Raw genomic sequence first — 24,186 nt, 5'->3', positions numbered from 1 at the left:
CACTCAGCAACGCGAACCAACCCTTGTCAGTGACCGGTCCAGCCACCGCTGATATCCAGTAAGTCTTACTTCAACGCTCGCTACGAGATAGGCGCTCCTCGCTACCAATCTGTACCAACTTCGAATCCCGCAGACTCAGAACCCGAACGAAAGGCCGTTCATTTCCCTGACCTGGTGGGCCAGTTCCAAGTTAAGTATTGACCTGTTAGTCGTAGAAGTAGCTTCGACGTAGAATTTATACATGAGTAGTGATTACTGTGTATAATAAATGAGCTTTGATTTAAATCTTACTCAGCGGTGTGTTGGATTATTGATCATTACTCGGACTTGAACCACGTGGTGGTATCAGAAAGATACCTGGCGACTCAAGAGCAAAGGTGATAAAACAGAGTAATTAAACTAAGGCAAAAGTTAGCAACATTATTTGGCGACTTCCTGACGGGACCCGATCTAGAAGTGGAAAACCACTCCGGGAGAACCCAAGAATTTGAATTAGAGACCCAATTGGAAACAGAAAACCACAAGTGTTCAAGCAGTCCTGATCAATAGTCATAATTCGGAAGTGTGTGTATGCATGCGTAACTAACAGGGCTATAAGGTAAAACTGATAGATTGTTGTTGCGTTAAAACTGTCGGAAGTTTGTATATCGGAAAGTAGCGAAAGCCGTACCCATATTTACAGCACCGCCTTAGCCCCCTGTTCCAAATTTAAAAGAAGCATTCGGATAGGAAAGATGGCAATGCAGCGCCTAATGAATCCGGAGGAATTTGCGGTCGCAGCGACCAGCAGCAGTAGAGTGGGACAATGTCCCATTTGGGAGGAAGAGATCAGGAAATATCTCAAAGGGAAAGGATAGCCCCTTTGGAATGAATTCTGTGACAACGAGGAATCAGGTCCCGGGAGTATAGGACATACTTGGTGGGAGAACCTGAGCGAGATCCACAAAAAGAGCTTAGGGAAAGCTCGCAAGCTGATGGCAATCGTCTCCTGCTTGGCACAATTGCGAGGCACAGAGGAGGTCGTTAGGACGCTCCGGAAAGAAGTTGAAGGCATACATCGGATGAGTAAGGTCGATGTAAGCGAGGTAGAAAAGGAGAATTTAGACTTGAGAAGGAAATTGGCAGCAAAAGATGGAGAGGTGGATGACGCCAAAAGGGCTCACCAGGGGGGAACACACTGGACACTGGGGGAACACACTGGACACTGGGGGGAACACACTGGACACTGGGGGAACTTAAGCAGCTTCCAGTCTCAATACGAAAAGGCCTATCAGGACACGCAACGTGCAGTCCTGGTACGAGAAGAAATGGAAAAACAGGTAGAGGCATTACAAAAACAGTGTAGTGACCTCAAGACAGCATTAAGAGCACTCCATGCTGCCCCCACAGAACAAAGACAAAGCACATTAGACCACGCAAAGTGCCGGAAGCAGATTGCAGAGCTGCAATCTCTGCTTTCTGTTCAGAAAGGTTTTCAGGAAACCTTTGGAGAAAGATTAGATCAGGAAGACGGCCCTGATTGGGAAGAATTGAATGAAACAGCACAGAGATATGTTCAGGGAACATGTGCGCAGGGAAAGCCACAAAAGAGAAAAGCGCCCCAACCCCCCACACAGCAGATAGTTCAGGCTCCAATGAACCCAGTAACCACCCACCGCACAGCCACATAGGACAATGTGGAATTTCTATATTCCACCCCCTTAACAGTGACCCAATTACGGGACGCGTGCGATAAAATCACACCGTTCCTCCCCACCTCAGACCCCCACCATTTCTTTGCCACAGTTAAGCATCAGGCGACCATGTACGGCCTGGATGAGCGAGAGCAGGTAAAGCTCACAGTTTTAAGTTTAGACCCTTCAGTAGCAGCAGCCCTTCCCGACCCACAGAATGTAGGAGGAGGCACCCTTGCAGAAATGCATACCGCGATCCTGGATGCGATCGGGTATAACCAGGGTGACCCCGTAGATGGCCTCAACAAATGTAGGCAAAAGAAATCTGAGCACCCCACAGCGTTTGCTGGACGCCTGTGGATCCACTTTGCAGCAGTCTTTGGAGACTTAGACCGTGCCCATTTGTCCCCAGATAACATGGCCAAATGGACCCGCACCCTTATCTCTCCCATGCCACAGAAACAGGACAGAAAGCTTGCACGAGTTATGATCCCTCAGAGGAGGCCCATAACGAGAAGTGGGTAGTGAAAAGATTGTCCCGCACTTGGGAGCAATCCGTTCAAAGTAAACCCGCAGTTAAGAATACTGAGGAAAAGCAGGCCGGCGCAGATATGCAGGCAGTAAAGACAACACACCACGACCCCGCATGGGTGAATGAGGGAAAGAACAGCCCCCCACCCAAGTCACAGGAGTGTTACAACTGCGGACAGTTGGGACACTTCGCAAGAGAGTGCAATGCCCCTAAAAGGCCTCAGAGAGCCCAGCAGACGGGCACTCTGAGTAAGAAAAACAGAGCCCATTCATAGCGTTAGCGCCCGTTCAGATCAGACGGACTTGACCGGAACGGACTGACGCTGTACGGGCTCCCCCAGTTGGGTCTGCGACACCCTTTGGGATAGGTCCGGACAACCGGTAGTTGCAGCAAAAATTCGGGGACAGCCCATCAAATTTCTATGGGACACAGGAGGGTCCCGCACCACAATAAACTCCTCCACCATGTTTCAAAGAGACACGTGGCCCACTACAGCCACCATCACCCTCAGTGGCTTTACAGGCCACTCACAGCAGGGACACATCACAGCCCCTGTACCCATTCAAATCGGAATCATCACCCCAAGCACCCCGTAGTTTTAGTTGACCTGCCCCACACAGCAGAACACATTCTGGGAATCGATTTCATGAATTCCCACCACCTTTCATTCGATCCAGTCAACCAGTGTGTCTGGAAGATGGCAAAATCCGCAAGAGCCCCGCAACACTCAACATAGGAGAGTACACAAAAAAAATTAGCGCCGTAGGCGAATTTTGGTTCAACTCGACCACGCTGAGTACGGACAAGCAGGTTAGGGCAGTTCTGCAAAAGAACAGGGCAGCATTCGCGACCGACAAGCACGACTGTGGAAGGATGACTGGCTCCGTACAAGTAACAGGACCTGACCCTAGACCCCAAAAACAGTATGGATTTCCCCAAGAGGCAGAGGGAGAAATCGCAAAAGTTATCGACAGCTTATTAGAGCAGGGCGTACTTAGATCAGTAGCCTCTACTAATAATGCCCCGATTTGGCCAGTGAGAAAGCCCGATGGATCATGGCGACTGACCATCGATTACCGGGAACTCAACAAAGTCACCCCCGCAGCAGCCCCCACAGTAGCAACAAGTCCCGAGACCATGCTCAAGCAGGGACTCAATTCCCGATTCTTTATGGTTTTGGACGTCAGTAATGGGTTCTGGTCCATTCCATTGGCAAAGGCGTGCCAATACAAATTTGCCTTCACCTTTAAAGCACAGCAGTACACGTGGACATGCCTGCCACAAGGCTTCCACAACTCCCCCTCCATTTTCCACCGACAGCTGGCGAATGGACTAGCGACATTTTCTCGCCCCGAATGCCTGGTACAGTATGTAGATGATCTACTACTGCAGACAGACACCAAGGAAGAGCACATCGAGCTTCTGTCCGAACTCCTGGAACTCTTACACTCAATCGGTTGTAAAGTTAACCCCAAAAAGGCCCAGATTTTGGAAGAAAAAGTGATATATTTGGGAACAATTATCACACACGGCAAACGCGAGATCGAGCATAAAACGATTGACTCGATCGCTAAATTGCCCCTTCCCCAGAACGTTTCAGCCCTCCGGTCGTTTTTAGGACTGGTTGGCTACTGCCGAAACCACATTGACGGTTTCGCCAGCAAGGCAGCGCCCCTCTCAGACCTCCTAAAGAAAGGAGCCCCCTGGGAATGGCTTCCGCAGCATACGGATGCTGTGGACTCTTTAAAACAGGCGCGCATAGCCGCCCCCGCACTACAAGTTCCCGACCCGCTTTCCCCTTACGCCATAGAGGTAGCGACCACAGTCCGCACCCTTTCAGCCGTGCTCCTGCAGGAACGGCACGACCAGCTAAGACCCGTAGCTTACGCCTCCCGAATTTTAGATGCTGTGGAGCAGGGATTTTCAGCCTGTGAGAGGCACCTGCTCGCAGTATTTTGGACAGTTCAGTATTTTTCGTACATTACCGGACTGAACCCCATCACAATTCTCACTGAACACACCCCCACCCAACTTTTACTGGACGGACGACTCAAGGACGGTACCGTTAGTCAGATTAGAGCAGCCAGGCGGACCCTTCTCTTGCAGGGACGGGACATCACGGGACGACACATCAAAAGGACAAAGACGCACACCTATTTAGCCGACAACTTACAGTACCCCGGAACCCCCCATGAATGCAAAATTATTTCTCCACACCACAACACAGGCCCCTTTATCGCTAAAACACCCCCCAGAAAGAAAGGTAGTTCAACCCAGAGCCCCAAGCACACAGACACGTGTGAGCCCATAAGGATCTATGTGGATGGATCTTCCACAGTCTTGGATGGGAAGCGCATAACAGGTTGTGGTATCTATGCTGAGGACGCGCAGGGACGCGCCCTTGAGGAAATATCGTTAAAATTTCCAGGCCACATAGGCGCGCAGGCAGCAGAACCTGCGGCCATCGCGTATATAGTTGAGCACCCAGATTCCTTCCCCAGCCCAGCAGACATACACTCGGACAGCCTCTATGTCTGCCACAGCCTTACGGAATTTCTGCCCCTGTGGAAAGCAAGAGGATTTGTTTCCGCAGACGGAAAACCCCTCCCCTCAGCCCCATTGCTCCGTCACATTTTAGAGAGAGCCCAGAACAGGACTTATGGGATAATCAAAGTTCGAAGTCACCATCGTTCCTCCCCCCCGGGAAATGTAAAAGCCGACACACTGGCTAAAGCAGGTTTCAGGCATGGATACTTTTGGACACCCCCCGAAAGCGCACCAGTGAGTGCAGTTCAGGTCTCACAGACAAAGATCGAGGATCTAGTGGAGGCCCAGAAGCAGGACAGCAATCTCAGGGACATTGTAAAAGGAAAACATCCAGCTCCCTATGAGAGATTCAGAAACGCACTGACCACACATGACGGTGTGGTGTTAAAAGACACCCTTTATGTGGTTCCTGAACAGGACAGGAATCAACTGATTTGTTTGTTCCATGACGGTCATGGACATCAGGGAATCGATCCCACTACAGCCCATCTCAAGCAGCTTTGTTGGTGGCCGAATTTAAAGGAAGATGTAAACCATTACATCGAGAATTGTCTTATCTGTGCCCAGAATAATCCGGACAGATATTCCAAAAAGGCTCAATTTAGCCACACCCGACCCGTTAATGGCCCCTGGACTAACCTCCAGATTGATTTTATAGGACCATTGCCCCCTTGCAGGAATGGTTATAAATATGTACTTGTGGTAATTGACACATTTACGAAATGGGTGGAAGCATTCCCAGCCCGCACAAACACTGCAAAAACCACAGCCAAGATTTTGACCCACCACAGCTTTACAAGATGGGGACTCCCCCGCAGCATTGAATCAGACCAAGGCTCCCATTTTACGGGACGTGTCATGCAGAACGTCCTCACGATATTTGGCATCACCCAAAAATTCCACATAGCATACCACCCACAGTCGAGTGGTATCGTGGAGCGCATCAATCGGACCCTAAAATCCACCCTCAGAAAAATGGTCCAGCAAAACAACACCACTTGGGACTCAGTCCTCACTTTGCGCTGATGTTTTTGCGTAACACAATTTCTACTTCCACAGGTTACACCCCACACACCCTCATGACCGGACGCCCCATGAAAGGCACAGAATATTTGTTCGGTTTGGACTTGACCAGCCCCGAAGTGACGGCCCTCACACACGAGAAAGCAGTAGAGCAATTAGTGGAAAATGTTAAAACGGCCCAGCTAGCAGCCGCAGTAAAATTGGGCACAAGGAAGAAACAGAGCAAGGCTTGTTTCGACAAGACAGTGCATGCGACTGAGTGCAGTATAGGACAGCAAGTCATGCTCTCCGTATATAACCCCAGCACGTTCCTGTCACCAAAATACTCGGGTCCGTACTCCATTGCGGACAAAGTAAGCCCATCCGTTTATAAAATAAAGTACCCCAACGGTAAGACTGCGTGGTTCCATATAAACCAGCTGAAGGCATAGGGAACACAGTCGAACCACGCACACCACGTCATGCTGGACGCAGCACACCACACCCCGCCCACAGCCAACGTAACCCTACCATCCCCCAACACGTCCAGCCCAGCCACGGACTCGACCTCGACTCCACCCCCAAAATATACACCCCGCCCCGGCACGCCCACAGACTGCAGCAGCAGAGACAGCGACTGTGACCCGGACGATAGCCACAGCACGACTCCCTACTATCCCCATGCAACAGGACCCACACCCAGTGAATCCGACTACGATCCAAGTGATCCCTTCATGATCACTTTCCTGAACAAACCCCACCACCGACCACCGAACCACAATGACGACCCCGATTCTGTCCCAACACAGCTAGACACCAACTATTGGCACCGAGATAACTCGTTCCGACTCGTCCGCAACGACGAGCACGACCCCAACTCACACCACGCAGCCCTTTCAGCCCTGATACACTCAAGAGTTTGGCACCCGGGAGAAGATGACGACCTGGGGTCTGACTCCCAAACCGAGAATCCCTGTGCGACCCTGTTCGCAACCGAGAACTGAGGTGTCCAGATGATGTTTTAAAAGGAACCGCTTGGGAGAAGTGTTGTCCTTTCTGATGGAACCTGCAGAATGTTTTATGTTGTTTGTAAGTTTGTTAAATGTTGTATGTTGGACAGGAGAATTTTTCTCACTGCCCCACGCCTATTCGGCCGAAACCTCTGAGGACTTGCCTACAGAGACTCACCATTGCCAGGCACTAGTTCAGCAGAAACCTCTGAGGACTTGTCTGCAGAGACTGGTTAAGGAACCAGATGCCCGTTCGTAACTGCCCTTCTGGTTCGAAGGTAGAACCAATACGGCAGCCCCACCACGATGACTACATTTTTTGCCCATTCTTGTCGGTTGCTCAGGCAGTGGAGAAACGGCTTGGGACCCGCCCTGCCTGGGAACCCCCCCTCTGGTCAGCTACGCTCAGGTAGGAGAGACACGGCATTTGTAGCCGTCCTACCCGGGGACTCCATCCAACTCTTACCCATCGCGGTACTTTTGGCACTTTTCGTTCAAAAAGTTTTGTTTTGTTTTAGGTAACTTTTAGGTTGCCAACCACATGCTATTTACATCCTGAAACATTTGGATGGTAAATTGCACAGTCTGCGAGACGGCTCGCACTGGTTCATTATTGGGAAGTGTGTCTTGTCCTAAAATTCGATTTTTGAAAAAAATGAGGGAGTCACACATAGTGACCAATTATAAAGAGAGTAATTGGCACTACAGGAAAGACAGACTATCATACGAGATATTAAACAAAGATAGTTACAGACACTTTGCTTGTTTCCACAGAACTGCAGAAGCTCCAGGACTGGAGAAGAGAAGAAAGAAAAGGAAAGAGAAGAGCCGTGAGGACTTCCTTCACATGGATCAGCACCATAATAATGGACATTTGGATGTGCATGAACGTGAACCCCCTGACCTCAACCCCCCAGCCGTTAATGATTCACTTCCCCGCAGTACCCAGAGCCCAGTCACCAGCGACACCGCACCATCTTGGTGTGCCAGGTTTATAACCTGGTACTCTCTGTCCTATGTAATAGAAACATTACTGGTATTAGCGATACTCTGCTGCTTAGTGCAGACTATGCGTCTACGGAAATGGAGAAGGAGAGCCTACCGCGCTCGAACCCCGGTATATAGGATCAGATCCCCTATTTTCGGATACGACCAGAACCCCGACCCCCGCGATCTATAATAAAGAGCATTCATTTGCGTTTTATTGTAAATAAAGAAATGTAAAGAACTGTTCATGAGCAAATTGTACGATCCTGAGCTTGACTGCCTAGCCAGGAAAAATGTGTATGAAATGCTATGATTTTGTTTGTATGGTTGAGGAAGTTAGGATGATGAAATGTTTAAGTGAGTGTAGTGTATTAAGAATAGTTAGAGGTTCCAAGTTTATTGTTTTGTAATGCTTGTCACTGTTTGACATAGCGCCCTTAGAATTGTTAGTTAAAAAAAATTTTGCATAGCTATGGTCAGTGCAGAGGCCATGAAGGAAGTGTTCCCCCCCCCCAGGTCAGGGAATGGAAAGCAACATAGTTATGTGATCCTTCACGCTTCGCGTTAGGATTACAAGGAGGGAATGTAGCCAGTTAAAATGGACAACTCCCGATTTAGAATGGCTAACTCCCAATTTAAAATGGCGAACGGCAAAGGCTGACGGGAAAGTCAGCCAACAGGACACAAACGAGCAGCTGCAGGTTGAGTGTCTATTTACCTCTGGAAAGGCCAGACAAGATCGATACCAGCAACCATCAGCATAACAAAACACCAGCCATCTGCATATTAATGAGCAATCCCCGGGAACAATGAGCAACATTTAGACACATAAAGCCAAACCAGACTCTTTGGCGCCAGCAGAAGCCTACACAATGGGAGGTGAACGACTACCTCAGGACCGCCCATCGATCAGGGAACCGCTCCAGCATTGGAGAAAATCGAACCAAGTGATTGGGACAAAGTCCAATCACTTGGAACCAGGTACAGGGTCCGCCTCGAAAGGCGGGAAGCCCCTGGGGACTATAAGAATCAAGCCCAAGTTCAAATCGGCCCTCTGCTTCTCTGCTTGACCGGGTCACTCAGCAACGCGAACCAACCCTTGACAGTGACCGGTCCAGCCGCCGCCGATATCCAGTAAGTCTTACTTCAACGCTCGCTACGAGATAGGCGCTCCTAGCTACCAATCTGTACCAACTTCGAATCCCGCAGGCTCAGAACCCGAATGAAAGGCCATTCATTTCCCTGACCTGGTGGGCCAGTTCCAAGTTAAGTATTGGCCTGTTGGCTGTAGAAGTAGCTTAGATGTAGAATTTGTACATGAGTAGTGATCACTGTGTATAATAAATGTGCTTTGATTTAAATCTTACTAAGCGGTGTATTGGATTATTGATCATTACTCGGATTTGAACCACGTGGTGGTATCAGAAAGATACCTGGCGACTCAAGAGCAAAGGTGATAAAACAGGGCAATTAAACTAAGGCAAAGTTAGCAACAGAATTGAGTTGGGTTTAGTTGAGTTGGGTTGGGTTGTGTTCAGTTGGGTTGTGTTCAGTTGGGTTGCATTGGGTTGAGTTGGGTTGGGTTTGGTTGTGGTGAGTTGGGTTGAGTTGATTTGGGTTGGGTTGTGTTCAGTTGGGTTGCATTGGGTTGAGTTGGGTTGAGTTGATTTGGGTTGTGGTGAGTTGGGTTGTGTTTGGTTGGGTTGAGCTGAGTTTAGTTGGGTTGAGTTTAGTTGAGTTGGGATGGGTTGTGTTGAGTTGGGGTGGGTTGAGCTGAGTTGATTTGGGTTGAGTTGGGTTGTGTTGGGTTGGGATGGGTTGTGTTGAGTTGGGGTGGGTTGAGCTGAGTTGATTTGGGTTGAGTTGGGTTGTGTTGGGTTGGGATGGGTTGTGTTGAGTTGGGGTGGGTTGAGCTGAGTTGATTTGGGTTGAGTTGGGTTGTGTTGGGTTGGGATGGGTTGTGTTGTGTTGTGTTGTGTTGGGTTGAGTTGAGTTGAGTTTGGTTGAGTTGAGTAGGGTTGAATTGAGTTGGGTTGAGTTGTGGTGAGTTGGGTTGAGTTGGGAGGAGTTGGGTTGAGTTCGGCTGGGTTGGTTTGAGTTGGGCTGTGTTAAGTTGAGTTGGGTTGTGTTGACTTGAGTTGGGTTGTGCTGAGTTGGGTTGTGTTGTGTTGAGTTGGATTGGGTTGAGTTGAGTTGGATTGGGATGGGCTGTGTTGAATTGGGTTGCGTTGTTAAGTTGAGTTTGGTTGGGTTGAATTGAGTTGGGTTGTGTTGGGTTGAGTTTGGTTGAGTTGTATTGAGTTGAGTTGGGTTGAGTTGGGATGAGATGGGTTGAGTTGAGTTGGGTTGAGCTGAGTTGAGTTCAGTTGGGTTGGGTTGTGTTGTGTTGGGTTGAGTTGAATTGAGTTGAGTTGGGTTGAGTTGGGATGAGATGGGTTGAGTTGAGTTGGGATAAGATGGATTGAGTTGAGTTGGGTTGAGCTGAGTTGAGTTCAGTTGGGTTGGGTTGAGTTGGGCTGTGTTAAGTTGGGTTCGGTTGGGTTTAGTTGAGTTGGGTTGGGTTATGTTGTGTTGAGTTGGGTTGGGTTGGGTTGAGCTGGGTTGAGTTGAGTTGGCTTGAGTTGGGTTGTGGTGAGTTGGGTTGTGGTGAGTTGGGTTGTGGTGAGTTGGGTTGAGTTGTGTTGAGTTGTGTTGAGTTGTGTTGAGTTGGGTTGTGTTGATTTGAGTTGAGTTGGGTTGAATTCCGTTGGGTTTGGTTGGGTTGTGTTGAGATGGGTTTGGTTGGGTTGAGTTGGGTTGGGTTGAGTTGGGTTGTGGTGAGTTGGGTTGTATTGAGTTGGGTTGTGTTGAGTTGGGTTGAGTTGGATTGGATTGAGCTGAGTTTACTTGGGTTGAGTTGAGTTAGGTTGGGTTGGGATGGGTTGTGTTGTGTTGAGTCGGGTTGGGTTGATTTGGGTTGAGTTCGGTTGCGTTGAGTTTAGTTGGGTTGAGTTGGGGTGTTTTGAGTTGTGTTGAGTTGGTTTCGGTTGAGTTGGTTTGAATTGAGTTGAGTTCGGTTGAGTTGAGTTGGGTTGAGTTGAGTTGAGTTGGGTTGGGTTGAGTTGGGTTGGGTTCGGTTGAATTGAGTTGAGTTAGGTTGAGTTGGGTTGGGTTGAGTTGGGTTGGGTTGGGTTGGGTTTGGTTGAGTTGGGTTGGGTTGAGTTGGTTTGAATTGAGTTGAGTTCGGTTGAGTTGAGTTGGGTTGAGTTGAGTTGAGTTGGGTTGGGTTGAGTTGGGTTGGGTTCGGTTGAATTGAGTTGAGTTAGGTTGAGTTGGGTTGGGTTGAGTTGGGTTGGGTTGGGTTGGGTTTGGTTGAGTTGGGTTGGGTTGAGTTGGTTTGAATTGAGTTGAGTTCGGTTGAGTTGGGTTGAGTTGAGTTGAGTTGGGTTGGGTTGAGTTGGGTTGGGTTCGGTTGAATTGAGTTGAGTTAGGTTGAGTTGGGTTGGGTTGGGTTGAGTTGGGTTGGGTTGGGTTTGGTTGAGTTGGGTTGGGTTGAGTTGAGTTGGGTTGAATTCCGTTGGGTTTGGTTGGGTTGAGCTGGGTTGTGTTGAGTTTAGTTGGGTTGAGCTGGGTTGGGTTGCGTTGAGTTGAGTTGGGTTGTGTTGAGATGGGTTGGGTTGGGTTTGGTTGAGTTGGGTTGAGTTGAGTTGGGTTGGGTTGGGTTGGGTTTGGTTGAGTTGGGTTGAGCTGGGTTGGGTTGCCTTGAGTTGAGTTGGGTTGTGTTGAGATGGGTTGGGTTGGGTTTGGTTGAGTTGGGTTGAGTTGAGTTGGGTTGAATTCCGTTGGGTTTGGTTGGGTTGAGCTGGGTTGTGTTGAGTTGAGTTGGGTTGGGTTGAGTTGAGTTGAGTTAGGTTGGGTTGAGTTGATTTGGGTTGGGTTGCGTTAAGTTGAGTTGGGTTGAATTGAGTTGAGTTGAGTCGAATTGAGTTGAGTTAGGTTGAATTGAGTTGAGTTGGTTGGGTTGGGTTGGGTTTGGTTGAATTGGTTTGAGCTGGGTTGGGTTGAGCTTAGTTGAGTTTGGTTGGGTTGTGTTGAGATGGGTTGGGTTGTGTTGAGTTGGGTTGTGGTGAGTTGGGTTGGGTTGAGTTGGGTTAAGTTAAGTTGAGTTGTGGTGGGTTGGGTTGGGTTGAGTTGAGTTAGGTTGGGTTGGGATGGGTTGGGTTGTGATGAATTGTGTTCAGCTGTGTTGTGTTGGGTTGGGTTGGGTTGAGCTGAGTTGAGTTGGGTTGCGGTGGGTTGGGTCGGGTTGAGTTGAGTTAGGTTGGGTTGGGATGGGTTGTGTTGTGTTGAATTGGGTTGAGTTCGGTTGCGTTGAGTTGAGTTGAGTTGAGTTGGGTTGGGTTGGGTTGGGTTTGGTTGAGTTGGGTTGAGCTGGGTTGGGTTGTGTTGAGTTGGGTTGTGTTGAGTTGGGTTGTGTTGAGTTGGGTTGTGGTGAGTTGGGTTGGGTTGAGTTGGGTTAAGTTACGTTGAGTTGTGGTGGGTTGTGTTGGGTTGAGTTGAGTTGGGTTGGGTTGGGTTGAGTTGGGTTGGGTTGGTTTGGGTTGGGTTGGGTTGGGTTGGGTTGTGTTGATTTGGGTTGAGTTGGGTTGGGTTGAGCTGAGTTGAGTTGGGTTGTGGTGGGTTGGGTCGGGTTGAGTTGAGTTAGGTTGGGTTGGGATGGGCTGTGTTCTGTTGAGTTGGGTTGTGTTGATTTGGGTTGAGTTCGATTGCGTTGAGTTTAGTTGGGTTGGGTTGCGTTAAGTTGAGTTGGGTTGAATTGAGTTGAGTTGAGTCGAATTGAGTTGAGTTAGGTTGAATTGAGTTGAGTTGGTTGGGTTGGGTTGGGTTTGGTTGAATTGGTTTGAGCTGGGTTGGGTTGAGCTTAGTTGAGTTTGGTTGGGTTGTGTTGAGATGGGTTGGGTTGTGTTGAGTTGGGTTGTGGTGAGTTGGGTTGGGTTGAGTTGGGTTAAGTTAAGTTGAGTTGTGGTGGGTTGGGTTGGGTTGAGTTGAGTTAGGTTGGGTTGGGATGGGTTGGGTTGTGATGAATTGTGTTCAGCTGTGTTGTGTTGGGTTGGGTTGGGTTGAGCTGAGTTGAGTTGGGTTGCGGTGGGTTGGGTCGGGTTGAGTTGAGTTAGGTTGGGTTGGGATGGGTTGTGTTGTGTTGAATTGGGTTGAGTTCGGTTGCGTTGAGTTGAGTTGAGTTGAGTTGGGTTGGGTTGGGTTGGGTTTGGTTGAGTTGGGTTGAGCTGGGTTGGGTTGTGTTGAGTTGGGTTGTGTTGAGTTGGGTTGTGTTGAGTTGGGTTGTGGTGAGTTGGGTTGGGTTGAGTTGGGTTAAGTTACGTTGAGTTGTGGTGGGTTGTGTTGGGTTGAGTTGAGTTGGGTTGGGTTGGGTTGAGTTGGGTTGGGTTGGTTTGGGTTGGGTTGGGTTGGGTTGGGTTGTGTTGATTTGGGTTGAGTTGGGTTGGGTTGAGCTGAGTTGAGTTGGGTTGTGGTGGGTTGGGTCGGGTTGAGTTGAGTTAGGTTGGGTTGGGATGGGCTGTGTTCTGTTGAGTTGGGTTGTGTTGATTTGGGTTGAGTTCGATTGCGTTGAGTTTAGTTGGGTTGAGTTGGGGTGTGTTGAGTTGGGTTTAGTTGAGTTGAGTTGGGTTGAGCTGAGTTGTGTTGTGTTGAGTTGGGTGGCATTGGGTTGAGTTGAGCTGGGCTGGGTTGGGTTGGGTTGAGTTTGGTTGGGTTGTGTTGAGATGGGTTGTGTTTGCTTGAGTTGGGTTCAGTTGGGTTGTGGTGAGTTGGGTTGTGTTGAGTTGGGTTGTGTTGAGCTGATTTGAGTTGGGTTGAATTGGGTTAGGTTGGGATGGGTTGTGTTGTGTTGGGATGGGTTGTGTTTATTTGGGTTGAGATGGGTTGGGTTGAGTTGGGCTGTGGGTTGGGATGGGTTGTGTTGTGTTGAGTTGAGTTGGGGTGTGTTGGGTTGGTTTGGGTTTGGTTGAGTTGAGTTGGGTTGAGCTGAGCTGAGTTGGGTTGAGTTGGGTTGGGTTGGGTTTGGTTGGGTTCAGTTGGGTTGGGTTGAGTTGTGTTGTGTTGTGTTGAGTTGAGCTGAGTTGGGTTGTGTTGAGTTGGGTTGGGTTGAGTTGGGTTGGGTTGAGTTGTGTTGTGTTGTGTTGTGTTGAGTTGAGCTGAGTTGGGTTGTGTTGAGTTGGGTTGTGTTGAGTTGGGTTGGGTTGAGTTGGGTTGGGTTGAGTTGGGTTGGGTTGTGTTGAGTTTGGTTGGGTTCAGTTGGGTTGGGTTGAGTTGGGTTGGGTTGAGTTGGGTTGGGTTGTGTTGAGTTTGGTTGGGTTCAGTTGGGTTGGGTTGAGTTGGGTTGGGTTGAGTTGGGTTGTGTTGAGTTGGGTTGTGTTGAGTTGGGTTGTGTTGAGTTGGGTTGGGTTGAGTTGGGTTGTGTTGAGTTGGGTTGGGTTGAGTTGGGTTGTGTTGAGTTTGGTTGGGTTCAGTTGGGTTGGGTTGGTTTGGCTTGGGTTGACTTCAGTTGGGTTGGGTTGGCTTTGGTTGAGTTGGGTTGGGTTTGGTTGCGTTGAGTTTCCTTGGGTTGAGTTGGGTTTAGTTGAGTTGGGTTTAGTTGAGTTGGGTTGAGCTGAGTTGGGTTGAGCTGAGTTGGGTTGAGCTGAGTTGTGTTGGGTTGTGTTGAGTTGGGTTGTATTGGGTTGAGTTGGGTTGGGTTGGTTTGGGTTGAGTTGGGTTGGGTTGGGTTTGGTTGAGTTGGTTTGGGTTGACGAGTTGAGTTGGGTTGGGTTGGGTTTGGTTGCGTTGGGATGAGTTGAGTTGAGTTGGGTTGGGTTGGGTTGGGTTTGGTTGAGTTGGTTTGGGTTGACGAGTTGAGTTGGGTTGGGTTGGGTTTGGTTGCGTTGGGATGAGTTGAGCTGAGTTGGGTTGAGTTGAGTGTAGTTGGGTTGAATTGGTTTCAGTTGAGTTGGGTTGAGTTAGTTTGAATTGAGTTGAGTTGGGTTGAATTGAGTTGGGTTGTGTCGCTTTGGGTTGGGTTGAGTTGAATTGGGTTGCGTTAAGTTGAGTTGGGTTGGGTTGTGTTGTGTTGGGTTGAGTTGAATTGGGTTGTGTTGGGTTGAGTTTGGTTGAGTTGTATTGAGTTGAGTTGGGTTGAGTTGGGATGAGATGGGTTGAGTTGAGTTGGGTTGAGCTGAGTTGAGTTCAGTTGGGTTGGGTTGTGTTGTGTTGGGTTGAGTTGAATTGAGTTGAGTTGGGTTGAGTTGGGATGAGATGGGTTGAGTTGAGTTGGGATAAGATGGATTGAGTTGGGTTGGGTTGAGTTGAGGTGAGTTTGGTTGGGTTGAGTTGGGCTGTGTTAAGTTGAGTTGGGTTGGGTTGAGTTGGGTTGGGTTGGGATGGGTTATGTTGTGTTGAGTTGGGTTGTGTCAGTTTGGGTTGGGTTGGGTCGGTTTGGGTTGGGTTGAGCTGGGTTGAGTTGAGTTGATGGGCTGAATTGGGTTGGGTTGTGTTGCGTTTAAGTTAAGTTCAGTAGGGTTGGGTGGAGTTGAGTCAAGTTGGGTTGAATTGAGTTGAGTTGGGTTGAATTGAGTTGAGTTGGTTTGGGTTGGGTTGAGCTGAGTCGGGTTGGGTTGAGTTGGGCTGTGGTGGGTTGAGTTGGGTTGTGTTGGGCTGGGTTGGGTTGTGTTGAGTTTAGTTGGGTTGTGTTGAGTTGAGTTAGGTTGAGTTGGGTTGTGTTGAGTTGAGTTGAATTGGGTTGAATTGAGTTGAGCTGAGTTGGGTTGTGTTGAATTGAGTTGAGTTTAGTTGGGTTGGGTTGGGTTGAGTTGAGTTGGGTTGAGTTGAGTTGGGTTGAATTGAGTTGAGTTGAGTTGAGTTGAGTTGGTTTGGGTTGGGTTGAGTTGAGTTGGGTTGAATTGAGTTGAGTTGGGTTGGGTTGGGTTGAGTTGAGTTGGGTTGAATTGAGTTGGGTTGGGTTGTGTTGAGTTGGGTTGTGTTAAGTTAAGTTGGGTTGGGTTGGTTTGAGTTGAGTTGGGTTGGGTTTGGTTGCGTTGGGTTGAGTTGAGCTGGGTTGGGTTGAGTTGGTTTGAGTTGAGTTGAGTTGAGCTGGGTTGGGTTTGGTTGCGTTGGGTTGAGTTGAGTTGGGTTGGGATGGGTTATGTTGTGTTGAGTTGGGCTATTTTGGGTTGTGTTGAGTTGAGTAGGGTTGGGTTGGGCTGAGTTGAGTAGGGTTGGGTTGGGTTGGATTGGGATGGTTTGGGTTGAGTTGAGTTTGGTTGGGTTGGGTTTGGTTGAGTTGTGTTGAGCTGACTTGAGCCGGGTTGGATTGAGTTGCGTTGGGTTGGGTTGGGATTTGTTTGGTTGTGTTGAGTTGGGTTGGATTGGGTTTGGTTGGGTTAGCTTGGGTTGTGTTGAGATGTGTTGAGTTGGGCTGGGTTGGGTTGTGTTGAGTTGGGTTGTGTTGCGATACCAGCTGCTGGAGGACTCAGCCTCTGTTTGTCTCCACAGATGCAGCCCGACCCACTAAGTGTTTGCAGTATCTTTTGTTGTTTTTATTTCAGATTTCCAGCTGCTGAAGGATTTTGCTGTTGTGTTGGTTGGTTTGGTGACTGCAAATCTATTGTCCTTCTTTCCTTAGTCCTCTGATCACATCCCCTTGGGATACGAGGCTGTCTCATTGCTGGAGGCCCTGAATGGCCCCCTCGTTCCTTCACCATCAGCCCCTCCCATTCACCTGATTAGAGATGGCCATGCTCCCAGTCATCTGCCTTCCTTTGGGCCTGATGGACACACTCTTCCTGTGTGCACCTTGTCTCCGCTGGACAGAACAACTGACAGTGCCAAACAAAGCTTCAAGTTGCAAAGAAGCACTTCCAAGTAAGTAAAACCTTCATTCCCAACTGAAAGGTATGAAAATTCTCTCTCTCTCTCTCTCGCTCGCTTTCTCTCAGTTTTCTCTCTCACCTGCTTTCTCTCTCTCTCGCTTTCTGTCACTTTCTCTTTCTCGCTATCTCTTTCTGTTGACAGAATTCACTCTTTCTCTCAAGGTCGCTGTCACAGAACTCCTCCATTCTTCACGAGGAAGATGAAGAGAAATCCTTCAGCGATGGGGAGATAGTGTCCCCCAGAAAACCAAACACTCAGGAACTTGAGGTATTGTCCTGAAAAACTTGGATCAGTTTTAGTTGCCATCAGATAAATGCAGGCCACAAACCCCAAGATAAACGCAGGCCACAAACCCCAAGATAAACACAGGCCACAAACCCCAAGATAAACACAGGCCACAAACCCCAAGATAAACACAGGCCACAAACCCCAAGATAAACACAGGCCACAAACCCCAAGATAAACACAGGCCACAAACCCCAAGATAAACGCAGGCCACAAACCCCAAGATAAACGCAGGCCACAAACCCCAAGATAAACACAGGCCACAAACCCCAAGATAAACACTTGCCCCGCAAGATAAATGCAGACCAAAAATACCCCAATATATCCAGAGGCCTCCCTAAAACGCCAAATTAAGCATGGCAAAATCTAAAACAGTACCGGAGCAAGAGGGATCTGTACCGTTGGGACGTCTACACCTGAACCGTGTTGGGGCTGGTGTTCTCGCGAGCTGCATAACTAGACAAGTAGAGAGAGTTTTGAACTAAATGGTGGGGGCAAAGGATCAAATCTCGGAAGATGTGGTAAAGCAAAGAGTAAAGATAAGGCATGAGAGAAAGATACTAATATGGGAGATGATGAACAGGAAGGGACAGAGGGGAAAAATCGAAGATTCAATCAGAAGATAAGGCTGGATGCTACAAAGAAAATTAAAAGCCAAAACTTTAAAGCTCTGTATCTAAACACACCTCGTGATGAGCTGATAGTGCAAACACAAATCATTAAATACAATTTGATAACCATTACAGAGACATGGCTCCAGGGTGAGAGACATGTGACAGATTACAGAGACATGGCTCCAGGGTGACAGACATGGCTACAGGGTGACAGATTACAGAGACATGGATACAGGGTGACAGATTGGGACCTGAATATTGAGGGTTGTGTGATATTTCCGAAGGAGAGGAAATTAAGAAATGGTGGAGGGGTGTGAATGGATAATTATTGATGGTATTCACACAATATAGAGGGAAGACCGGAGTTCAGGAAACCAGGATGTAGAAGCGGTTTGGGTTGAGGTGAGAAATGCTAAAGACAGGGGGCGAGATTCTCCAGTGGCTGACACCAAAATCCTGAAACGCGATTGGGTGGGGAATAGGTTTGAAACCCAAAATCAACGGTGGGCGATGATTTGACGCCAAATCGCAATTTTCCGTCTCCTCGACAGCAGCGTCAATGCGTTTCGCTCCGCACGTACAGTAAACACCGTTTGCATATCATTAGCGGCCCTGACCTGGTAGTAGAACATAGTACATAGAACATAGAACAGTACAGCACAGTACAGGCCCTTCGGCCCACAATGTTGTGCCGACCATTTATCCTAATCTAAGATCAACCTAACCTACACCCCTTCAATTTACTGCTGTCCATGTGCCTGTCTCAGAGTCGCTTAAATGTCCCGAATGACTCTGACTCCACCACCTCTGCTGGCAGTGCATTCCACACACCCACCACTCTCTGTGTGGGAACAGGAAATGGAGTTGGTATAACAAGGTCATTTTCTGGTTGGCAGGATGTAACAGGTGGTGTGCCACATGGATCAGTGCTGGAGATTCCACCTTTTACAATTTATATAAATGCTTTGGACAAATTCGGAACAAATGTGATTGGGGAGGCAGGTGAGGCAGATGTGATTGGGGAGGCAGGTGAGGCAGATGTGATTGGGGAGGCAGGTGAGGCAGATGTGATTGGGGAGGCAGGTGAGGTATATGTGATTGGGGAGGCAGGTGAGGTAAATGTGATTGGGGAGGCAGGTGAGGCAGATGTGATTGGGGAGGCAGGTGAGGTATATGTGATTGGGGAGGCAGGTGAGGTAAATGTGATTGGGGAGGCAGGTGAGGTAAATGTGATTGGGGAGGCAGGTGAGGTAAATGTGATTGGGGAGGCAGGTGAGGTAAATGTGATTGGGGAGGCAGGTGAGGTAAATGTGATTGGGGAGGCAGGTGAGGCAGATGTGATTGGGGAGGCAGGTGAGGTATTTGTGATTGGGGATGCAGGTGAGGTAAATGTGATTGGGGAGGCAGGTGAGGTAAATGTGATTGGGGAGGCAGGTGAGGTAAATGTGATTGGGGAGGCAGGTGAGGTAAATGTGATTGGGGAGGCAGGTGAGGTAAATGTGATTGGGGAGGCAGGTGAGGCAGATGTGATTGGGGAGGCAGGTGAGGTATTTGTGATTGGGGATGCAGGTGAGGTAAATGTGATTGGGGAGGCAGGTGAGGTAAATGTGATTGGGGAGGCAGGTGAGGTAAATGTGATTGGGGAGGCAGGTGAGGTAAATGTGATTGGGGAGGCAGGTGAGGTAAATGTGATTGGGGAGGCAGGTGAGGTAAATGTGATTGGGGAGGCAGGTGAGGTAAATGTGATTGGGGAGGCAGGTGAGGTAAATGTGATTGGGGAGGCAGGTGAGGCAGATGTGATTGGGGAGGCAGGTGAGGTAAATGTGATTGGGGAGGCAGGTGAGGCAGATGTGATTGGGGAGGCAGGTGAGGTAAATGTGATTGGGGAGGCAGGTGAGGTAAATGTGATTGGGGAGGCAGGTGAGGTAAATGTGATTGGGGAGGCAGGTGAGGTAAATGTGATTGGGGAGGCAGGTGAGGTAAATGTGATTGGGGAGGCAGGTGAGGTAAATGTGATTGGGGAGGCAGGTGAGGTAAATGTGATTGGGGAGGCAGGTGAGGCAGATGTGATTGGGGAGGCAGGTGAGGTAAATGTGATTGGGGAGGCAGGTGAGGTAAATGTGATTGGGGAGGCAGGTGAGGCAGATGTGATTGGGGAGGCAGGTGAGGTAAATGTGATTGGGGAGGCAGGTGAGGTAAATGTGATTGGGGAGGCAGGTGAGGTGTCTTTCATGCATCAGTGTGGTCTCGGTGGGCTGAACAGCCTCTGCTGCACTCTTATTCTGTGATTTGGTGAAGGGAATGATTTCTAAATTTGCTGACGACACAAAGATATATCGGAAAGTAAATTGTGAAGAGGACGTAAGGAAGCTACAAAGGTAGATCGGGTAAGTGAGTGCACAAAGATCTGGAAAATGGATTATAATGTGGGCAAAAACTCTCAGGAGACCTAAGAAGGAAGATCCAAACTGCAATTTATTTTTAAGTAATGTACGAGACTGTAACGTGGCACAGACCACAAATGTCCCAACCGGGACTCCTGATAATGCCAGTCCCAATCTGGGCCGGCTTTTAATAGGTGATTCTATGAGCGATGGGAGATGGGCCTCCGCCCAATAGCGAGGGAGCTCATAATCGTGGGCCTCATCGGGGCATCACCTGAGTGCCAGCCTGGCACTGCCAAGGAGTCAGGGCCCTCCGAGATCGGCCATTAAAAAATGGCGTCCCGATCTCTCGCTTCACTGAGGGGTTCTGGCGAGCGAAGCTCCTCGGTGTAGAATCTTGGAAATGTGTGATCTCGGCCACACCTTCCCTGTAGAGGCTCCTTATCGAATGCGAGTAGTGTTTATACCATTGTGTTTCTCTGCGCTGCGAGCTCCGGGAAACACACAGCTAAATGCGCTTGCGTTTCCTTTTAGTAAAATCACGCCCCTGAAAACTGAAAGATAAACATGGCCCATCAATCCCCACGATAAACGCAGGCCACACAGACTCGAAGAGAAATGCAGTTCACAATGATCCCAGCCCCTCAAAACTCCCCTCAAAACATATTCCATTCTAAATCCCAAAACAAAAACAAACTTCTCGAAACCCCAAGATAAACGCAGGCCATGCTGATTTCAAGGAATTCGGCTAAATTGTGTTTAATACTGATTTTAGCAGTGGGTTTAAATGAGTGTTTGTGTGTGCCATGATGCCACACTCTCTGATGCACTGTCCTTGATCTAATCCGTGTTTCCTCAGGATTCTGGTGTAACTCCTGAGAGTGAAAACCTGACCCTCTCATCGTCTGGAGCCGTGGACCAGTCCTCGTGTACAGGAACCCCACTTTCCTCCACCATTACATCACCTGAAGGTAATGTAAAACCTGGTTTTATTCCTCAAACATTTCACATCTGGATCTTGGAAATTGCTCTTTATTCAAAACCATGTTGGACACCAGAATAGGAGCGGGAGTCGGCCGGGCGGTCTGATCTGCCAGTCAATACGATCCTGCCTGATCTTGGGCCTCATTCCATTCCCCATATTCCCCGTTTCCCTGAGAAACCAAAAATCTACCAATCTCGGCCTTCAATGTATTAAGCGGTGGAGCACCCACAATCCTCTGGGGTGGAGAATTCCAAAGATTCAAAGTCCTCTGATTGAAGTCATTTCTCCTCATCTCGGTCCTCAATGCCCAGCCCCCTTATCCTGAGATTGTGCCCAGTGTTCTAGGTTCTCACCAGCAGGAACAATCTGAGTGTTTATCCTATCAAACCCCTTCACAATCTTGTAGGTTTCTATGAGATCACCTCTTGTTCTTACCAACTCCAGAGAAAATCGATCTAATTTACTCAGCCTTCCATCATAGGACACGCCCCTCACCCCAGGACCAATTTAGTGAACCTTTGCTGCACCACCTCCAATACTAGTATATTTTTTCTATTCATGAAAGGCCCACCTTCTCAATCTTTCCTCACGCCTGAGGTGTGGTGACCCTCAGGTTAATCAGCACCAGTCAGCTCTTCCCCCTCAAAGGGGGAAGCAGCCTCTGGTCATCTGGGACTATGGCGACTTTCCCTTATCTTTACCTTATTTTTTCATAAATGTAGAGAGCAAAGTGTTAAGCACCCCGCTGATGTTAAAAGTGAGAGTATCCCAAAACCCAGAAGGGTAACTTGGGACACTGGTTCTTAATGGTGTATATTTTCAATTTGGTGTACTGTGAGACAAGATATGCAAACCGGGGAGGAATAGTCCAGTCATTTTGTGGTCAATTAAGAAAGAATCCCTTTACAATAAAGGCAAAACATTCATTTGACTTTTTAATTGCTTGCTGCGTCCGTGTGTTAACATTTCGTCCTCTCCGAAGGAGCACACCCAAATCTCAGTGAGTATCAATTCTTAGTAGTTTCTCACCTTGGAAAGATATTCAGCTATTCTATTTTTTTTAACCAAAGTAAATAACCTCCCTCCATCAGCCATCTTGTTTCCCATTCGCTAAACCTCGGTCGATATCTTTTTGTAGTTCCTTTGTGTCCTCCCCACAGCTTACCTTTACACCTAGCTTTGTACCATCAGCAAACTTTGGTACTTACCTCTTTGTCTCCTCATCTAAGTCATTAATATAGAGGCTCCAGCACTGTCTCTTACCGTACTCCACTATTCACAGATTGCCAACTTGAAAAAGTCCCATTTATGCCCACCCTCTGCTTCCTAACCGTTAACCAATCCTCTCCATGCCAATATATTACCTCCAACTCCATGTGCAATTATTAGCCTGTGTGGCACCTTATCGAAAGCCTTTTGGAAATCCCGGCCCAGTACACTGGTTTCTACCTTACCAGTTACATCTTCAGAAAAGTCCAGTAAGCAGGACTTCCCTTTAGTAAAACTATGTTGACTCTAATCATACTATTCTTTTCTAGCTTCATTGATAACACTTCCTTAGTGATGGATTCCAACATTTTCTCAACAACTGATTTGGGTTTAAGTGGTCCATAGTTTCCTGCTTTCTCCCTCCCACCTTTCTTGAAAATCAGAGTAACATTTTCCGATTTCCACACTGTTGGCACAGTTCCCAAATCCAATGCATTCTGTAAAATCACAGCCAGCGCACCCACTATTTCTGTAGCTATCTCCTTTACAACCCTGGGTGTAGGCCATCAGTCACTGAGATTTGTCACATTTTAATCCCTTAAGCATCTCAGATACTTATTTTCTTGTTATTAATTTCCCCGCGTTTATCATCCATTTCTGAATGAAACTTGTGTTTTTTACTGTGAAGACAGACACAACATAATAGTTCACTGTTGCTGGCATTTCCCCATCCCAAGGATAATTCTCTGATTGAAACGAGCTACTCTATTCCTCTGTTTGTGTTTCTCGAAGCTCACACTTTGTTGTTATATTATTGGCCACTTTACTCTTGTATTTTATTTTATTTTAATCAACTTTTTGATTCCTCTTTGTTGGTTTCTGAGACACTCCCAACTGGACCCAGGGAGATTGACACTATCTCCAATCCTGCGCACTGCAGTGTGACCCCCCCTGTCTGAGCCAGAGCCCAGAGGTTGGGCTCTCTGGACGAGCTGCCCTCTGTATCCCGATAATCAGCCCCAGGCCAGTGGCTGCACTCAGCAACTGCAGCTCCACCCAACCCCAGTAAATGGGGACACCAATATAGCCCCAAATATTTCCCCCTCCCACCCTGTGACCCCCCCCCCCACCCCCGGTAAAGTCTCTGTCCGCAGCCTGTAAGTTGGGAACAAACAGCATGTTTCCGAAATGTTTATTTATCTCTCACTGCTCTGCTCTCTCACCTCCGCCCTCCTCTCCCACTCTGTATCGCTCACTCCCTCATCCCCTTTCTCTCTAATCTTTCGCTCATCCCTATCTCTCCCTCTCCTTGCCTCTGTGTCTCCCTTTTGCCTTCGCCCTCTTTCCCTCTCCCTCTATCTCAGATTTCAGCAGCAGTCTGCCTCAGTCAGTGATGTCAATGGCTTCCTCTCAGGTTAGTACAGACACAATCTCTTCGATGTCTGGCTCCTATGTGGCGACAGGCCCAGAGGACGTTTTCGATGGCGTTGCCGAGGAGCAGGTGAGGCTCCCAGTCACTGAGGAGGAAGAGGACGATGTGCAGGTGAGGCTTCTTCATCTTTCAGTCGTGCACCTGATTTGACTTTATCCCTGTCATGTCTTTGGGGGGAGCGCATTAGAGAGTATGTTGGAAAGTGCATTGGTGGTAGTGCGTTGGGGGGGAAATGCATTGCGAAGTGCATTGGAGTGAGTGCGTTGGAGAGAGTGCGTTGGAGAGAGTGCGTTGGAGAGAGTGCGTTGGAGAGAGTGCGTTGGAGAGAGTGCGTTGGAGAGAGTGCGTTGGAGAGAGTGCGTTGGGGGAGTGCGTTGGGGGGGGAGTGCGTTGGGGGGGAGTGCGTTGGGGGGGTTGCGTTGGGGGGAGTGCGTTGGGGGGGGGAGTGCGTTGGGGGGGTTGAGTTAGGGGGAAGTGCGTTGGGGGGGGAGTGCGTTGGGGGGGGTTGCGTTGGGGGGAGTGCGTTGGGGGGGTTGCGTTGGAGTGAGTGCGTTGGGGGGAGTGCGTTGGGGGGAGTGCGTTGGGGGAGTGCGTTGGAGTGAGTGCGTTGGAGTGAGTGCGTTGG

The 24,186-nt window shown here is 48.7% G+C and overlaps 1 protein-coding gene across 2 annotated transcripts in view; it reads left to right on the top strand.

The window, feature by feature from the left end:
• The window catches only part of rnf157 (ring finger protein 157), a 127,692-nt gene that overhangs the window by 77,239 nt on the left and 26,267 nt on the right, over positions 1-24,186 (top strand). For both annotated transcript variants that reach the window (XM_072483895.1, XM_072483894.1), the window contains exons 12-15: positions 16,405-16,643; positions 16,814-16,919; positions 20,795-20,906; positions 23,494-23,672. In XM_072483895.1, coding sequence (XP_072339996.1) covers positions 16,405-16,643; positions 16,814-16,919; positions 20,795-20,906; positions 23,494-23,672 — 636 coding nt within the window. The remainder of the gene's footprint in view (positions 1-16,404; positions 16,644-16,813; positions 16,920-20,794; positions 20,907-23,493; positions 23,673-24,186) is intronic.

Source organism: Scyliorhinus torazame, chromosome 18 (genome assembly GCF_047496885.1).
Source record: "Scyliorhinus torazame isolate Kashiwa2021f chromosome 18, sScyTor2.1, whole genome shotgun sequence".
NCBI classification, from domain to species: Eukaryota; Metazoa; Chordata; class Chondrichthyes; order Carcharhiniformes; family Scyliorhinidae; genus Scyliorhinus; species Scyliorhinus torazame.
The sequence above is the reverse complement of the archived record's forward strand: the minus strand, read 5'-3'. Positions and strand labels throughout refer to the sequence as shown.